This window comes from Penaeus chinensis, chromosome 5, assembly GCF_019202785.1.
Source record: "Penaeus chinensis breed Huanghai No. 1 chromosome 5, ASM1920278v2, whole genome shotgun sequence".
NCBI classification, from domain to species: domain Eukaryota; kingdom Metazoa; phylum Arthropoda; class Malacostraca; order Decapoda; family Penaeidae; genus Penaeus; species Penaeus chinensis.
The window spans coordinates 3,685,687-3,702,052 of record NC_061823.1 but is presented as its reverse complement, the minus strand read 5'-3'; the positions used below and the strand labels follow the sequence as shown (position 1 = coordinate 3,702,052).

The window sequence follows — 16,366 nt, the reverse complement described above, 5'->3', positions numbered from 1 at the left end:
AATTGTCTCCCTTTAGCTACCTCTTTTACATCTCTCTCTCTTTATCTCTTTCTACTTCTACCCCGCTCCCCACACACATAAATGTCATGAATGCAACATACTATCTCTCTTACAGAATATCTATCAGTCAAAAGAAAGCTACAAACATTCCTCTTCTGTAGTTTTAATATGTCACTTGTATAGTTAACTAAAGAAAATGTATAGAAAATAAACCACTCCATTCCAACCTACATAAAGAAAGATACACAACGCTCGTTGCAAATAGTGAAGAGATGAAGCAGTCCAATTATCTGAAAGCTCTGATATTAAAAACATTAAAAAACTATTCTATCAACTATTTAGAAGCACAATTCCCATTAAGTGCTGAGATACTTATTCTCATTGGGGTCGATGGTGCAGAATGGAAAGTTTTCTGCAGTGGCCGAGGATTTGGTGAGGACGTTGAAGAAGGTGGACTTGCCAACATTGGGCAGGCCCACTATGCCCACTTTCAAGTTGGTGCCCACACGGCCAATCAAGGGCGGGGGTGCGGGGGCTGCTTCCTTCTTGGGTGGCATTGTTGGTCACTGGTAGAGGGGAAAAGGAATGATTTTACTCTTCAAATATATATTATCTAAAACAGATCTTTCTCCATCCCTCTGTTATCAGAATGTAATATGACCTGAAGTCATTAGCCTATCACAAATTGAGCTCAAATCCAATGTCCAAGTCAATACAATTCCTTCATTTAGTTATTGTGATCAGTGTAAAAAAAATCTAAAATCACTGAAGGTCACCACTAGATTTTGTTCACTTTCAATTTCAATTTCAACATCGCTACTTCTAACAAACAGCTATGTAGCAACATCATGCACAGTTGCAACTGAGGCTATTTCTTCATACTGTTTTTTTCTTTGCAAAAGGAATTAAATGATAGCTCGGGAACATTCTATCTCTTTGCTAGTACAGAGAAACTGTTCTGAAGTGACAGGTAGTAATTAGTCTGATTTAAGACTTAATCAAGTACTCAAGCACTCCCATAAATGACAAAAGAAATGGAAACAAAGCAACCTACAGCTCTTGAAATCCAAATTGCGCATTTTTGTAGTAAATAAACAATGAACAAACATGTGAAATAATTTTTTCCAGTTCAAAGACAGTAATTATGACTTGAGGGAATTTCAGTGAAAAAGCATAGTTAAAGAAAGACAAAAGAAACCAAGGGGTATAAAAAATGCACAGATCAATTTTCCAATTGCAAAACATTTAATAGTTCCTTTGTGTATAGTATTCTGATACCTTCTGCAGTTGTAGAACACCCTACAAAGTGCTGATTTAAAACCAACTGGTACTAAAGACTTAACCAATGTTAAGGGCAGTCCCCCATGATGGCCCTAGCATGGGCTCCCCATAGGGCTCCTACTTAAACTTACACAAAGTAACCAAGTAAAGACCTAAAGAGAAAGACTTTCTTTTATAAAAGTAGAACCAATGTTCTGAAAGTTATAATTTATATCAATTCAAAAATACTTTAAATTTAATCATCTCTATCAAGAATGCAAGGGAATTACAAAATTTCCTCATCTACTTCTGAGTAGACAAGGATATACACATCAAATTTCATCACAAGCCATCACAAACAATGATAATTAATGGTTGGTTTAGTATCTTGTATTGTGCATTTCATTCTCCTTTTCAGGTGTGTGTGCTTCTTAAATAAGTGGAAATGTTCCTTAATCCCCTCAAGTTGAAAGGTCAGTCAGAGCCTATACTCCCCCTCAGTCCACTGTTATCCTGAGCACAGTGATATATTGCCCTAGTTATGGGTTTCTACCAATTGCATTCCTATATACTTTTATTCTATTTACAAAATGTGAAGTATCTCAAGACACCCATTTTCTTTGGTTGTGCAAAACATGAAAATTCCATATGTAGACTACTACTCAACATATAGTGAAACTTGCACATAGCAAGTCAAAACTGCACAAAAAATATGGATTTTCTATAAAAAGGTATATGACTAAAACAAAAATAACTAAAAATAGGAGTAGTAATGGTTTACTAAATGTGCATGTTTGTGTTAGTTCACATTTCACATAGATTATGCGTGCAGTTTCTTCTTGTTTACCAAGGTATCAGATCTCAAATGTGCAGCAGCATCAGTGGTACTGAAATGAAAAATCAATGAAAGCCACTCATCCTTTTTTTAAATACTGTTTTAATGGGTCAAAGGATAATATATTCTCAAAACTGATTTATTAAAGTATACTTAGTATTCTATCATTCATTTCTGGTACTGTTGTCTTATACTACATAGTTAAACTATTATAACAGATTGTAAACATAATTATTGAAACACCTTCCCTTTTATTTATATTTATCATCTAATAAAATAATTCACCTTCAATATACAACATTACTAAGTTTTAAAGCAAGTTTATGAGGCAAAAATAGTCTTTAAATAATTGCTAAATAATTACTTTTGCAATACTTTGGCAAAATACTTCATGCACACCTTCTGGTTCTAATCTTACTTTTACTTTATTTCAGCAATCCCTTTTTTGTGTGAATCTTCTTGCATCAGATCTTAATCATGTTCAACCTTTACATTACAGATTCTTACTTTGGAATAAAGAAAAGCATGAATTGAAAAGATAATTTAATTTGCAGAAAAACGAAAATACTTAAAACATCCCACTCTCTCCACACCTTTGATACCCCATTTAAGGTGTCTATCCTATCAACCTTACACATGTTACAAGACTGTAAACTGGGACAAAGTATTCTTGCCTCAGGATCTATATAAAAAACATTCCTTGATATTCATGATAAATTCTAGCACCAAGCAATGACTACAATTGAACCATAAATATCAAAGCACGTGGAATTAATCGGGTTTGTGAAATTACTGTAATCAGTGCTAAACTTTACGGCAGCTGTTTATCATGGTATAAAGTATAGTATAAGCATATTGTGAACTGGTATTTATGTCACTGAAATATATTTACCACATTCATTCTGTCTGTAATTCCTTTTTAACTGAAAAACAATTCCTCATTTTATAAAAATACTGAATAAATGGCATAGGAGATTATAATTCCTCATCTATAAAGTACATGTAAATCTACTCGCGCCCGTGCGTGTGCGTGTGCGTGTGCGTGCATGTGCGTGTGTGTGTGCATGTGTGTGTGCGTGAGTGTGTGTGTGTGTGCTTGTGTGCACCTGTGTGTGCTTGTGTGCCTGTGTGTGTGTGCTTGTGTGCCTGTGTGTGTGTGCTTGTGTGCTATTGTGTGCGTGCTTGTGTGCACCTGTGTGTATTTGTGTGTGCCTGAGTGTGCTTGTGTGTGCCTGAGTGTGCCTGAGTGTGCCTGAGTGTGCCTGTGTGTGCTTGTGTGTGCTTGTGTGTGCTTGTGTGTGCCTGTGCCTGTGCCTGTGCCTGTGTGTGTGTGTGTGTGTGTGTGTGTGTGTGTGTGTGTGTGTGTGTGTGTGTGTGTGTGTGTGTGTGTGTGTGTGTGTGTGTGTGTGTGTGTGTGTGTGTGTGTGTGTGTGTGTGTGTGTGTGTGTGTGTGTGTGTGTGTGTGTGTGTGTGTGTGTGTGTGTGTGTGCGTGCGTGTGCGTGTGCGTGTGCCTGTGTGTGTGTGTGTGTGTGTGTGTGTGTGTGTGCCTGTGCGTGGTGTGTGTGTGTGTGTGTGCCTGTGCGTGGTGTGTGTGTGTGTGTGTGTGTGTGCGTGTGCGTGTGCGTGTGCGTGTGCGTGTGTGTGTGTGCCTGCGTGTGTGTGTGCGTGTGTGTGTGCGTGTGCCTGCGTGTGCGTATGCGTGTGCCTGTGTGTGTGTGCGTGTGCCTGTGTGTGTGTGTGCGTGTGCCTGTCTGCGTGTGTGTGAGTGTGTATATGCGTAATGTGTATACACATAGATTTACAAACATATATGATATGATATAATATAATATAATATAAATATAATGTATGGCTATATGTATCTCTATGTGTATGTATGTTTATATATATAACTATATTTTAAATATATATTAAATATATATATTAAATATATATCAATTATCTATCTAACTATCTATCTATATATACATATACCTATAAAAAAATAATTAAAGTGTATAATCAATAACCAAACCACATAAAATTTTATATTAAAGGATTGTCACAATAAATAAAAAGAAAATTCTTTAGTAAACATTGAAACTTATCATAACTGTTGCTACATGATCTTTAGTAAAGATCTGTACTAAACTTTTGGGCATTTTTAAATCATAATTTTTTTTTCCACACAGCTAACAGCACTGTACGAAAGTTGTGCAGTAGGTCTAATATCATGGAAACTTGTGATTCATGGCATTATCTTTTCTAACTGTCATACTTCACGTGAATATTGCACGAGTCATTCATTATCACAACTAATTTGTCTGCTGTTTGGAAACTGGAATGATGCCAGTCCTTTATCTATTTCTCTTTCTTTAAAAGTCTACTTACTTAACCCCTTATGCTGGGGTGGTATGAGATATATGCCGTGTCTATTATGATTTTAATTAATCAATTGTGCTTACACATACACAGCTCCACAATTACCGAGTCACCATGGAGTCAATTATTCCTGCCGATATTTTTTATTTATTATTATTTTCTTTATTGCTAAATAGCATTAAAATAACTTTTCCCTAAAAATTCAAGAAATTGGGAAATCTCACTGAATCCATAATAGCTGAGCACTTGGGGAGCTATGTGCATGCAACAAAATTCACATACCCTCATACAACAAATGGTTAAAATAAGCAAGTTATAAAATATACAAAGCTGAAGTATTTACACTACTAAAGAAACGTGACAATACATTTCTGTAAGAGCTTTTTTTTTCTGCCTTTTGAGCTAGCAGAAGACTGTCAACCTATGTGTAAAGACAATTAAGAAACTAAACTCACAGTGGGTACATACACGCCATCCTAACGGCATTGGGTTAAGTAATTTTGTGTACATCTACATATATATCAATATACTGAAAACCAACTTTGTATCTTTTGCAATATTTTAACTAAATACAAGTTTAGGTTTTATAATGGTTTGCTAATCATTTACCTGTTTACTGATACCTAATTATGGATGCAACAATTAATTAGTTCAAAATTAATTAACATCATAACTTTAATGTTTAAGATTACTTTCAAAGAGATTGTCCACTACACAAAACTACCCAAGTCTTATAATAATTCATGTGTAGTGAAGCTCACTTGAAATTACACAACAGGGATTTTTAAAAATAAGCATTATTTTTGTCACCATTAGAATCATCATTACTGTTACCATTATTGGTCTTTATTTTAAGAATCATATTATCAGCTACAATATATAATACCTAAACTGATATATGTGTTTCTTCTCACAACTTATGGCATAGCTAAACCAGCTATTTAACTACCAAACACCTTTGCCAATGACTTTGTCCAAAAGCAAATGCAATAATAAACTCAAACTCAAATGAAATCATTCATTACTTTTCTTATTTACTTCTTACTTCCCTGATAACCTAATCACTCTTTCCTGTCATTAATATTACACCTGAAGATTGTAAACTACTTAGTTAGCATTATCTTAATAACAAAATAAAAAGTAAAATATAGCTACCATAGACTACTTAAAACATTTTTTACTTAGCTCTGTAGCTGAAGTAGGTGAAGTTTCAAATCAATAAAAAATAAATAGGTAAATATTTACAAGGCAAATGAAATAGCACTTTAGATGTCCAAAACTCTAAATTTGTGAGGTTAAGGCCACATGCAGCAACTGCACCTGTTGTATTGTTGATCTTTAAGGAAATCTATCACACAAGGAACCAGTTCACAAGCAACCTTGCCAGAATACACAGCAAAAGCTGTCAATCTATACAAAATTCATTAAAGTACTAGTGGTGACATGCTGCTTCTATACAGAATATACAGAATTTTAAAATAGCAATGGCTTTTGAAACAAGTTTTTATCTCTCATAATTCTATCAAATGTTTTCTCCAAATTCACTTGAAACTTGCTAAGATCCATGATAGAATGCTTGCATGGGTAATTAAAACAATGGTTTTATGTCATGTAACAATAACAACTTTCTCATTTAGAGAGGTCCAACAAACTTCCAGCACATATATACTGGAAAGATAAGAGTTTGGACTGGTTCATTAAGGGTCTGTCATCTGAGGGCCCATTTTCATGTACTTTTTTTCCAATTTACAATCTGCTCTGCTTTACAAACTATATATTTCCTACCACAGGACTGCACCTAATCAGCACATATATTTGTATTAATATCAATACAAATATCAAATACCCAAAGTACCTCACAAACTTTTTGTTGGTGTGTCTTATTTGAACCAAAAATGTTTTTAAGGTATGATAACTACACAATGCTATTTAACAAATTTCTAAGACTTCAGACCCCCATTGTTTTTATTAATATCATATTAAAGCTCTGCATTTACCTTTTGTAAAAGATACAATACAAAATATTCAGAATACCTTTGCATGACTGATGAAAATGACATTAGCATCAATGGATTCCTCTCACTCTCTACTCTCTGTATATATAGACAATATAGTGGCTTATGTATTTTATATATATTATTATTCATATTTTACCCACAATTTCCCTAGTACCATGTCCTCCCCCTGCTACTGGAGCCCAGAATGTGGGGGTTTGGGGGGGTTCCGCAGCAAATGACCTACCTATAGGGCAAGAGGAATCATTGATTCCACTACTGTCTTGATTGGTCATGTAAAGGTATTGGTATTCTATACAATACCTATAGAGATTACATGCTGGACATTTTCACAAAGGTAAGTGTATTAGACATGCATGGAAGGCACTGCTGGCCAGTGGTATGTGCATGGTGTTGGTACTTACCTAAACAGATTATTGAAATAATATCCAACAATGTGATACTTTATTATGCTCTGCCTCACACAGAATTTTGGGTACATATTTACACCTTAGCATTAACTTTTTCTACTTCATCTCATTAGGTATGGCCTCCACACCTATTGGCACTCTACAAGCATGTGGTGGAAGTTTGTTGATCATTGTTAGACTTCATTGACATCACTTCATCATTAAAGAAAAATCCAATCTGTGTTCTAATCTTGCCACAATTTTATATGTGTAGGATCTTTTTGGCCACTCTCAGAGCAGGAAACAAAAGAATCCTCAGATAATGAATTGCACTATCTCTATCAGTTAATGTTATTGAGTGACACACAGAGATAGAGGGAAACAGGCATGAGAGCATAAAAATAGTCATAAATGATAAAGGTACAGCTGCTGCATGTCACCACTCAGAAACTAAGTTCATATTACTTTCACACAGCCAGTTCTTAACGTCACGTTTCTTATAAGTCCGTTTCCTATAATTCCTCCTTGCTGCAGCTTGTCAATACCTTTAACACTGAAGGTATGTGTCACAAATATTTTCTATAGCAAAATTGTTGTGGCAGTTGGCACAAAGTGATTAAAAAAAGGGGGGGGGGGGTTGCATAATAAGTTGGTTTAAGGACTCTTGGTAGCAATTACCCTACTATCATATATAGTTTCAGATTGTCAGATGCAACCATCACTGTTTGTCCTCTACATGAATATGAATTTGAATTTGTGTGCCCATATTGTACAGACTAACCTAATTATGAATAAAACCCAAGTCTCATGGTAAAAGCAGGACGACTGCAACAGGACCACTCCCTGGCTTGAACAAACAAATGAATTTATTCCATTCCTCTATGAACAAAAGACCTACCTAAACTGGGAACTCTGTCTCTGGACTACCCATCAATTGCTGTATATATTTCCCTTTCTGATGTGGTCCTTTCATATGCTGTAACCATTTATAATACAAAACTTGCTGACATATTGCAGTAATAAGATACGCTTTCAGTGTAGTACACAATCCTGAATTGCAAACTGTCAGCACAAACTGGTCGCGGTGTGATATTCAAATTCTTATTATAGGCACACTATCAGTGCATGCATTTTGTTTTCACTTTCATACACTTCACTACTACATACAGAATGAGAATATATACTTTCCTTAGAAATATAGTATATACCTAGTGTTATTGTGTTTCTTTTCTTTGATACTGTCTGAAATGCTTTGCCAAAACATTGTTCAGATGATTTTCCAATAAAAAATGTGGCTGTGGTATCTCTTAAATAATTTTCTTATATAACTTAGCCTAGTGTTTAAAAAAAATTCAGAAACTAGCACAGCTGAATTACAAAAGTTTAAAGTTACAAAGTGACGCATAGAGATAGTTGGAAATGGACATTGTCATCTTATAAAGCTTAAAAAAAATAGAGTAATAAACACTACAAGTTCAGTCACTCCAGACTCAAATTTCAACAAAATGACAAAAATATCAGCTGTATATCTCCACTCAGAAACTAAATCCAGAAAACCCTCACACAGCCAGTTCTTAATGTCCACTTTCTGTAAGTTGGCAAGTGCTAAGAAAGGAGAGGTACAGAGGGGGGGCCGGTCCCCCCATTAGGGAATAAATGGAAGGTAGGAAAGGTTAGATTTTGATTTAAGGATTCACACGATACCCTTGCTTTGGGACTTTGTCTCTGAAGGGTGTGTCGCTCTCGGTAACAAATACCTTCCCAGAAATTGGTGGCAGAGAATCTCAAGCACATGTAGCGTAATTCCCAGTTGGCTATGGCCACGTTTACGGAATCATAATGCAATGTCTATTGCCAATTCTCAAACTCTGCTGTAATCACAGTACCAAATCGGTCCCTATATTGTCTAATGCACAGCCCCATGCAATCTCCTCATGGAGGGTGCACGCCCCCAATCCCCATCCTGGAAAACACAGAATCCTTCACTTATCCACGGCAGGAAAGAACGTCAGACAGACTCAGCATCATGTGCTTCTGCATGTCAGTCTTGCGAGAATATATATATATATGGAACGAGAATTCCACCCTGAGCACGGCCGACCAGAACTCCAGTCATACTAGTCAAGACATCACTTTATGTCAAAGCAAATACAGTCAATTTATTCCCAGCCTTTAAAACCACATAACATATCAAATAATTGCACACTGCTCGTTGAAAGAAAACAAACCTGAAGCAAATTCAGAAGAAAGGACTTCTTACAGATTTCTCAACCTGATGAAATCATGTCTTGAGTTTTCTTCAAATTCAACAAATATATATCAAATAATGAAAACCAAATATGGACACTCATTCACCATAATATAATTATGTCTACTGCAATCACATATACCTTAAAATACACATTAATTGTCAGCGTGACATATATAACGCGAGAGAAAAGAAAATATTTCCATATGGCTGACGGAGATTCCTGTGCTCAGAACCGCACCCAATTTCATATCTTCCAAATTTCGAAAAATACACATTACAACTTGCATGGGTTGCATTAGATATCTTGGTACACTATAGTAGATTCCACAACCAAGGTTATATTTACTAAAGGTTGCATAATAACGCTGGAATTTACCTTTAAATGAGGGTCGGCAGCCCGGATCCCGGTACCAAAACAAACCCAACGTGGAGAAGAGGAATTTAAAATGTCGATATTGGTTATTTTGACATTTATGTGAGGAATTTATTCGTTAGGGTATATTAAAATAATATTATTCATGATTTTCTATACAATTTAAGATATATGTTTCCCGTGTACAGGAAAAACGAAAATAAAAAAGTTAATTTCCCACTCTCTACGATGCGGCGTGCGAGAGGGAGTGTGTGTGTAATAATTTCTCTTCGCCAAAGAATGCGGAAGTTATTTTTCATATTGAAAGAAATGAAGGTAGAATATATAAAAACAAAATATGTAAAGACGAAGAATTAGTCTACGCATTACAGAGAATACCACCTTTTTCAATTAATCTTGCCATAAAAGCAATCTTTTGGGTGGGTTTCTCGTCGCAATCGATTCCGCATGGCTTGCATTTTTGTATGAATGTGTATATATATATATATATATGTTTGTATCGGTGTATCGATTTATGCCTGTATGTACGGACGTGTGTATGTAATTATGTGTGTATGTATTATGTATGTATGTATGTATGTATGTATGTATGTATGTATGTATGTATGTATGTATGTATGTATGTATGTATGTATGTATGTATGTATGGATGGATGTATGTGTGTACGTATGGCCGCGCACACACACACACACACACACATATATATACACATATATATACATATACATACGTTTGTGTGTATATATATGTATATATGTGTATGTATATATGTACATATATATGAATGGTAAAACACTCTACTGTGTTGATACAATGGTAGAAAAAAAAAAAACAATTTGGAAACTACATTGATAATGAGATGTTTCGAAATCCACCTGGAGCCCATCTTCAGGTCTCTCTCTCTCTCTCACACACGTATACTTCATATATATACATATATATATATATATAAATACATATATGTAAATAAATAAATGTATATGTATATATAAATAAACAGACACGCGAAAAAAAAGTTGATGTGTGAGTTTGTGTGCACACACACACACATATATATACATATACAGACAGATCGATAGATAGATGTATAGACGGATGAATAGGTAGACAGACAGACGAAAGATAGATAGGTATAAGCATTAAAGAAGATAATGGCTATGCCTCATAATCCTTGTTCTATGCAGCCTCAGAGAACGCCTGATATGATGGTTTCCACGTGAACTGTTTAACATGATGCCTTTGTTTCGAAGATGGAGCCTCATTTTCCCCCTCGGATGCTGCGAGCTCATTGAAACGGATCTCAAGGTGGACGGTTTTCCTGTTAAAGAGTTTACAGTTCTAATGTTTGGAAATTCGAGAAAAAAAAATATAAGAATGAGATAATCAAGGATTGCACAATGGCAAAATGTGCAATACTGACAAATCATAATTGTTAGTTCAATGATTTCATGGGTCTGTCTACTTAGAGAGCTGTAAAGAACTTGAATCGGCAAAATGTACGGAGTCTAATAATTAGACAAGACTGATAAAACTAGGGATAATAAAAACATAATAATTAATTACACAGCAAATTACAAAAATAATTTTGACGATGTATCACAGACACGTAATACACTAACGCGTGATAAAGGTATGGACGAAGGTGAATTATCCCACAGAGCGAAATATATGACATAAGTTCCTGAACATATATTTAACTCTTCAAAGGGTTCATTCTTGATCATTCTTTGAGTGAAACGCTGATTGATAAATAGTTCTTGTTTTCTTTTATTACATAAAACACACATGTACGGGTATACATTAACATAGATATTTATGGGTTTTGTGTACCTAAATGCCATGGCATGGGTGCCAACATGAAACTCAGGTTCAGAAACAAATGTCTCATTGCTTTAAAACCCGATAACGTGAGATAATCTCGAATAAGCACGAGGAATGATTCGTTCCATTTCAGTCTGATATGTACTGTATCGATGGTACTTCACGAAACACGAGAAAAAAGCATTCTCCCAAGCGTCCTACGTTTGATGTACAATGTGTGCAATAATCCGTGAGGGACACAAGAAAAGCAAACAGTCCTCCCCGATGCCCTTCGGCCCACAAATCTGACCGCAGGCAACCGCGACCGGATGCAGAGTCTACAAGGAACATTCAATCGGCGACCGCAGTGCTACCAAATATACGGCCGCTTCACTTGAGGCTTCATTGTTGCCAGATGAAACAGTACCCGGCTGGGCCCGCTGTGACGAACAGTTGTAAACAAAAATTGTAAACTTTGTTTACTTTTCATATCAGTGAGAGCGTCGACGAAAGAAAGCAAATGAAGGAGGATATACTGTATAGGGAGAGATTTGAGGTATGGGTTAAATATCACTCGAATAGTAATGAAAGGCAAAATATACCTTGCAACTCTTACTCTATGAATGCTGAAATAAAATAGATAAAGGATAATAAACAACTATAATTACACAGGTGGAATAAGTTACAAAGTTGAACATAAGAATAACAGTAGCTGTTACTGTAATGCCGATAGGATAATGATAAGAGTGAGTAATAAGAACAAATGGATCAATACATTGTCCTGCAAATAATAACAAAGATACACAGCGATAACGGTGACAGCAATAATTATTAAAGTAGCATTTTCTTATCGTCAGATATCAGATGACGCGAGACTTTCCTTGCTGGGCAGCGCGAGTCCTTGCCATCTAGAGAGAGAGAGAAAAAAAAAACATAATCCTCGTTAAGAAGGCGATTTGGTTATGAATTAGGATGCATCACTTATGAGGATGACTCACTTATAAACATTAGGGCGCTTTTGTCATGCTACGACGTATCATTAATAATAATGATGATGTCGCCAAAACAGTAATCAAGTTGAAGACTATGTGGGCCGATGTATAAACAAGGGTAATTTCGAATTAATTTCACAAGCGATAGATCTCATCCTTATCACAGTCACCAGCAGTGAGTGATAGATGATGTCACTCGAATGAAGTCAGAGGAAGTAACCGAAAACAAGAGGGAAAGAAAAGGAAAAACTCGTATGAAGGATGTCTATGAACGCTTCTTAATAGAGGCACGAAGGGTCAGAAGAGAAGGCGAAATGATAATAATGATAATGAAATATTAGTAATAATGATGATGGTGATAATAATAATATTAGCAATAACAGTAATAATGATAATTGAAAATAATGATGATAAATTTGATAACAATAATAAGACTAACAATTATAATAATAACAATAATAATAACATTAATGAAGAAAATAATAAGAACAAGAGATTAGGAAGAGGAGAGAAGAAAGGAAACGAAGAGGAAGAAGATGAAATAGAAAAAAAGTAACCTGAGATGCAAGTTTCCCACACAGACGTAATGCACAAAGAAAGGTATCCCCCACCAACTCCCACCCCCACCCCTCCCCTTGGTTGCTCATCCCGCCAGCTGATTTGGGAAAAGCAGTCACACTGTACGACTGGAAACCCCGAAAGTGTACAACGTAATTACTGTCCTTGCAGGTGAGCGCACAGCTGCTGAAGGGCTGCAGCTGTGCCAATAACTGATGGACAAATTATTGATATGACGTTTTATTGATAATGATTACTGGGTCACATGTCACTTGCAGATAATTTTTTTTTTTCGAAGATATTCTATTTCTCACATTGGAGATGTAGAACAAACCTTTTTTTCAATATTAATTTTCTGTCTGTAATCCTTTCAATCGGCAAATGAAGGTGTTTTTCTATTTTCTTTTTCTTTTTTGTCGTGTCATTATTAAAGCGGAACTCATTCTAGTGCATACAGGCTGTTATTTATTTATTTATTTCACTTTTTCAATATTGAAACCTTTTTTTGTTTATACATTTAAGCTGACACTAAAGCATTTCCTATCTGCTTTAAAGTGAAATATATTATTTATTCAACAAATAAATTTCCTTAAATGAATATGACAGGAATTGCAAACATAAGACCTAGATATGTATTTAACAAACTTAAAAAATGAGAGTAAACTAGAGGTCGGATCCCTCGCTTGCTTGGTGTGCAATTTCAAGTGTTCTTGGGAACTTTGCACCTTTGATCACACTCTGAGCAGATTAAATAAATTATCGTTTTATATTGTAACCGAGTCATTCAGAATCAGATGATTTTTTTAAAAAAATCAGATCTCTTATTCACAATCCTCTTGAGGTTAAACAGCACAAAATTAAGACTAACTTGGAAGGTTCGTCAATGTTCTCTGCGACCTCTGGCGAAGACGACGACGACCAAGGGCCCCCCTCTCCCCTAAGCTCCAAGATTCTTAATGTTTTAGGCTGTCTAACTCTTCCTCTCTTCCTTTTCGTGTTTACATACAACACTCAGTGTGTTTTTGTCAATGAAGTTCACCAGCGTTCATCTGTCTCACCCCTCTCGAGGACCCACTTGTTTCTTTTCTTGTTGACCCAAGAGATCCGCAGCAACCTCAGCCATACCTACAGTTCAAAATCTTGTCTTAATGAGATTATTTTAGCTTTCTGCAGAATCCACCTCAATAACCAGTAATGACCTATGGACAAATGGCACTTTAATATTTTGAGAGGAATCTCTAAATTCTTGAAAGACATCACTCTTTCCGATCCGTGTTTAATTTCATAATTGCAGTCCCCTTTTTTGAGCTTTGATTATGTTCTCCAGCAACTGGATACGATTAGTCAACATGGTGGCGACGGCGTACCTGAGTTTATTCTAAGTTCTACCTTTTTCTTGATGTTATGTGTACTTTCATCCAGATCTGTTCCCCGTAAGATACACACGGTACACTTTCTCTGTGTATGTCCAGGTCATGGTTCGTCCAGTCGAAGGCCTTGCTGTAATCAGTAAAACAGAACTCGGGCCTATTCTTTATTCTCTACAATTCCCGAATCCATGGCAGTGCAAACTAGTTTTGCGTCTCTCAAGTATGGATGGTTCATTCAAATGATTTTTGATCTAAGGATTCACATTTAGCCTTCCAGAATTTCTGACAGAGGACTTTTTATTTCTTCTCGGTTCTCTTTAACAAATCTATGTCATCGAAATTCACATTGCTGTAGGTATTCATCTGGCTCAGTTTTACGGCATATTTCTTCAGGCGGCGCTTTATTTGTTCCGTTCCGAGAGGATCTTCCTATCCTTGCATTTCAGGACATCGATTCTAGGAGGGAAGTTAGTGAAGATGTCTGAAATGGCCTTGAGGAGATTCATCGTTCTTAGACTGACCTGAAGTTTCTCCATTTCTCTCAATTCCTCAATCGGGAATCGTGTCTAGTCACCCATGTCCTCCCTTTGATATTCTTTGTTCACTTAGTTGAAGACGTAGATTTTTTTTTTCTTTTTCTTTTTTTAAGCTCTCATGCTGTCAGCGATTTTAATGGCCTCCAGCGATTGCCATTTCTAGAATTAACTAAGCTTGGTCAAAGGCAACTGTTTTACCTCATAAGTTTGTATTAAGACTTCTTATCAGTTTTAAATGTACTCTTTTAATAAAGAATCACATCTATCAAGACTGCCATGACAATACATAATATGCAGCAGCGATAGAAATATTGTATATGCATCAATTATGAAATTATTAATATACAAATATAATGCGAACTGCATTTAATTATATTTGTATATGGTAGAAAATATAAGGATATCTCTTTAGGAGCATTACCTGTGGAGCTGAGCCGAGGGATAGGGAAGAGTAATAAGAAAGAGGTGCAGTTGCTTATGTATGTATATAGCCGGGTGAGATTTTATGAGCATCTTTTTTTGCATTACGAGTGGAGTCCACTAAATTGCCGTAACCTTAAGGAGACTAACAAGGTTATAGTTGCCACTTCTGTATATGGGACAAATCACAGCAGTTGAAATTTGTGAATACTTGTATATGTCCATAAATCAGGTCTTTGGCTTGAAAATTTGTTATGGCTGCGCAAAAAAAAAAAAAAAAAAAAAAAGAATTCTGCGTGGAGTCATAAATATTCATCATAAGGTGTCAAGATTCAGGAGTTGGTAAGAATATATTACTTATAAATAGCTTAGGTGAATAGCAAACACTTGGACTTAATGCATGTTATTTTAAAGGAAGTCGACGACATTTTATAGACTGTCAGTGCTATAATAATATCCACATGTGACTGGAATATTGGTGTTTAAAGTCTGAATATGTGAACTGAATAAACAAACATAATATAGGAATAAAAGTAAACATACGAAATAGTTAGAAATATATTTATGTGTATATGAAATAGACAATTAAAAAGATATACGAATCAAACAGGATTAGAAAATTAAAAAAAAAAAAATGCCTAAAATTACAGAGCAAAAAAAGTGTCTTTTATTTGACAGCAATATCGTTTACTTTATGATGAAAATATTTTAATGAGTGAGCTTAATGGCACTGAAAATGGACCATACATTTTGAAAGATGATAGAAATATAAAATGTGATATAATATCAATAAAGATAATAATTGTTACAATGATAATGATGATGGTAATGACAATAATAGTGAAGCTGGTGAAGACGATAATGATTACGATGGTGATAGTAGCAATGATAATACTGATGATAATAATAACAATCATACAAATGTTAATAATAATAATGTTAATGATAATAATAATAATAATAATGATAATGATAATAATGAAAATAATAATAATTAGTATGATAACCATAATGATAATGATAATAATGAAAATAATAATAATTAGTATGATAACCATAATGATAATAATAATAATAATAATAATAATAATAATAGTAATGATGATAATAATCAGTATGATAATCATAATGATAATAATAATAATGTCAATAATTATATTAATGATAATAGCAAATATGATATTGATAACAATAACAGTGATAG

The 16,366-nt window shown here is 35.0% G+C and overlaps 1 protein-coding gene across 1 annotated transcript in view; it reads right to left on the bottom strand.

Annotated features, from left to right (window-relative positions):
- The window catches only part of LOC125025710 (obg-like ATPase 1), a 64,722-nt gene extending 55,108 nt beyond the window's left edge, over window positions 1-9,614 (bottom strand). The window contains exons 1-2 of the mRNA XM_047613852.1: window positions 9,489-9,614; window positions 377-566 (exon numbers count right to left, since the gene is read on the bottom strand). Coding sequence (XP_047469808.1) covers window positions 377-557 — 181 coding nt within the window. The 5' untranslated portion in view covers window positions 558-566; window positions 9,489-9,614. The remainder of the gene's footprint in view (window positions 1-376; window positions 567-9,488) is intronic.
- Window positions 9,615-16,366: the final 6,752 nt, after the last annotated feature.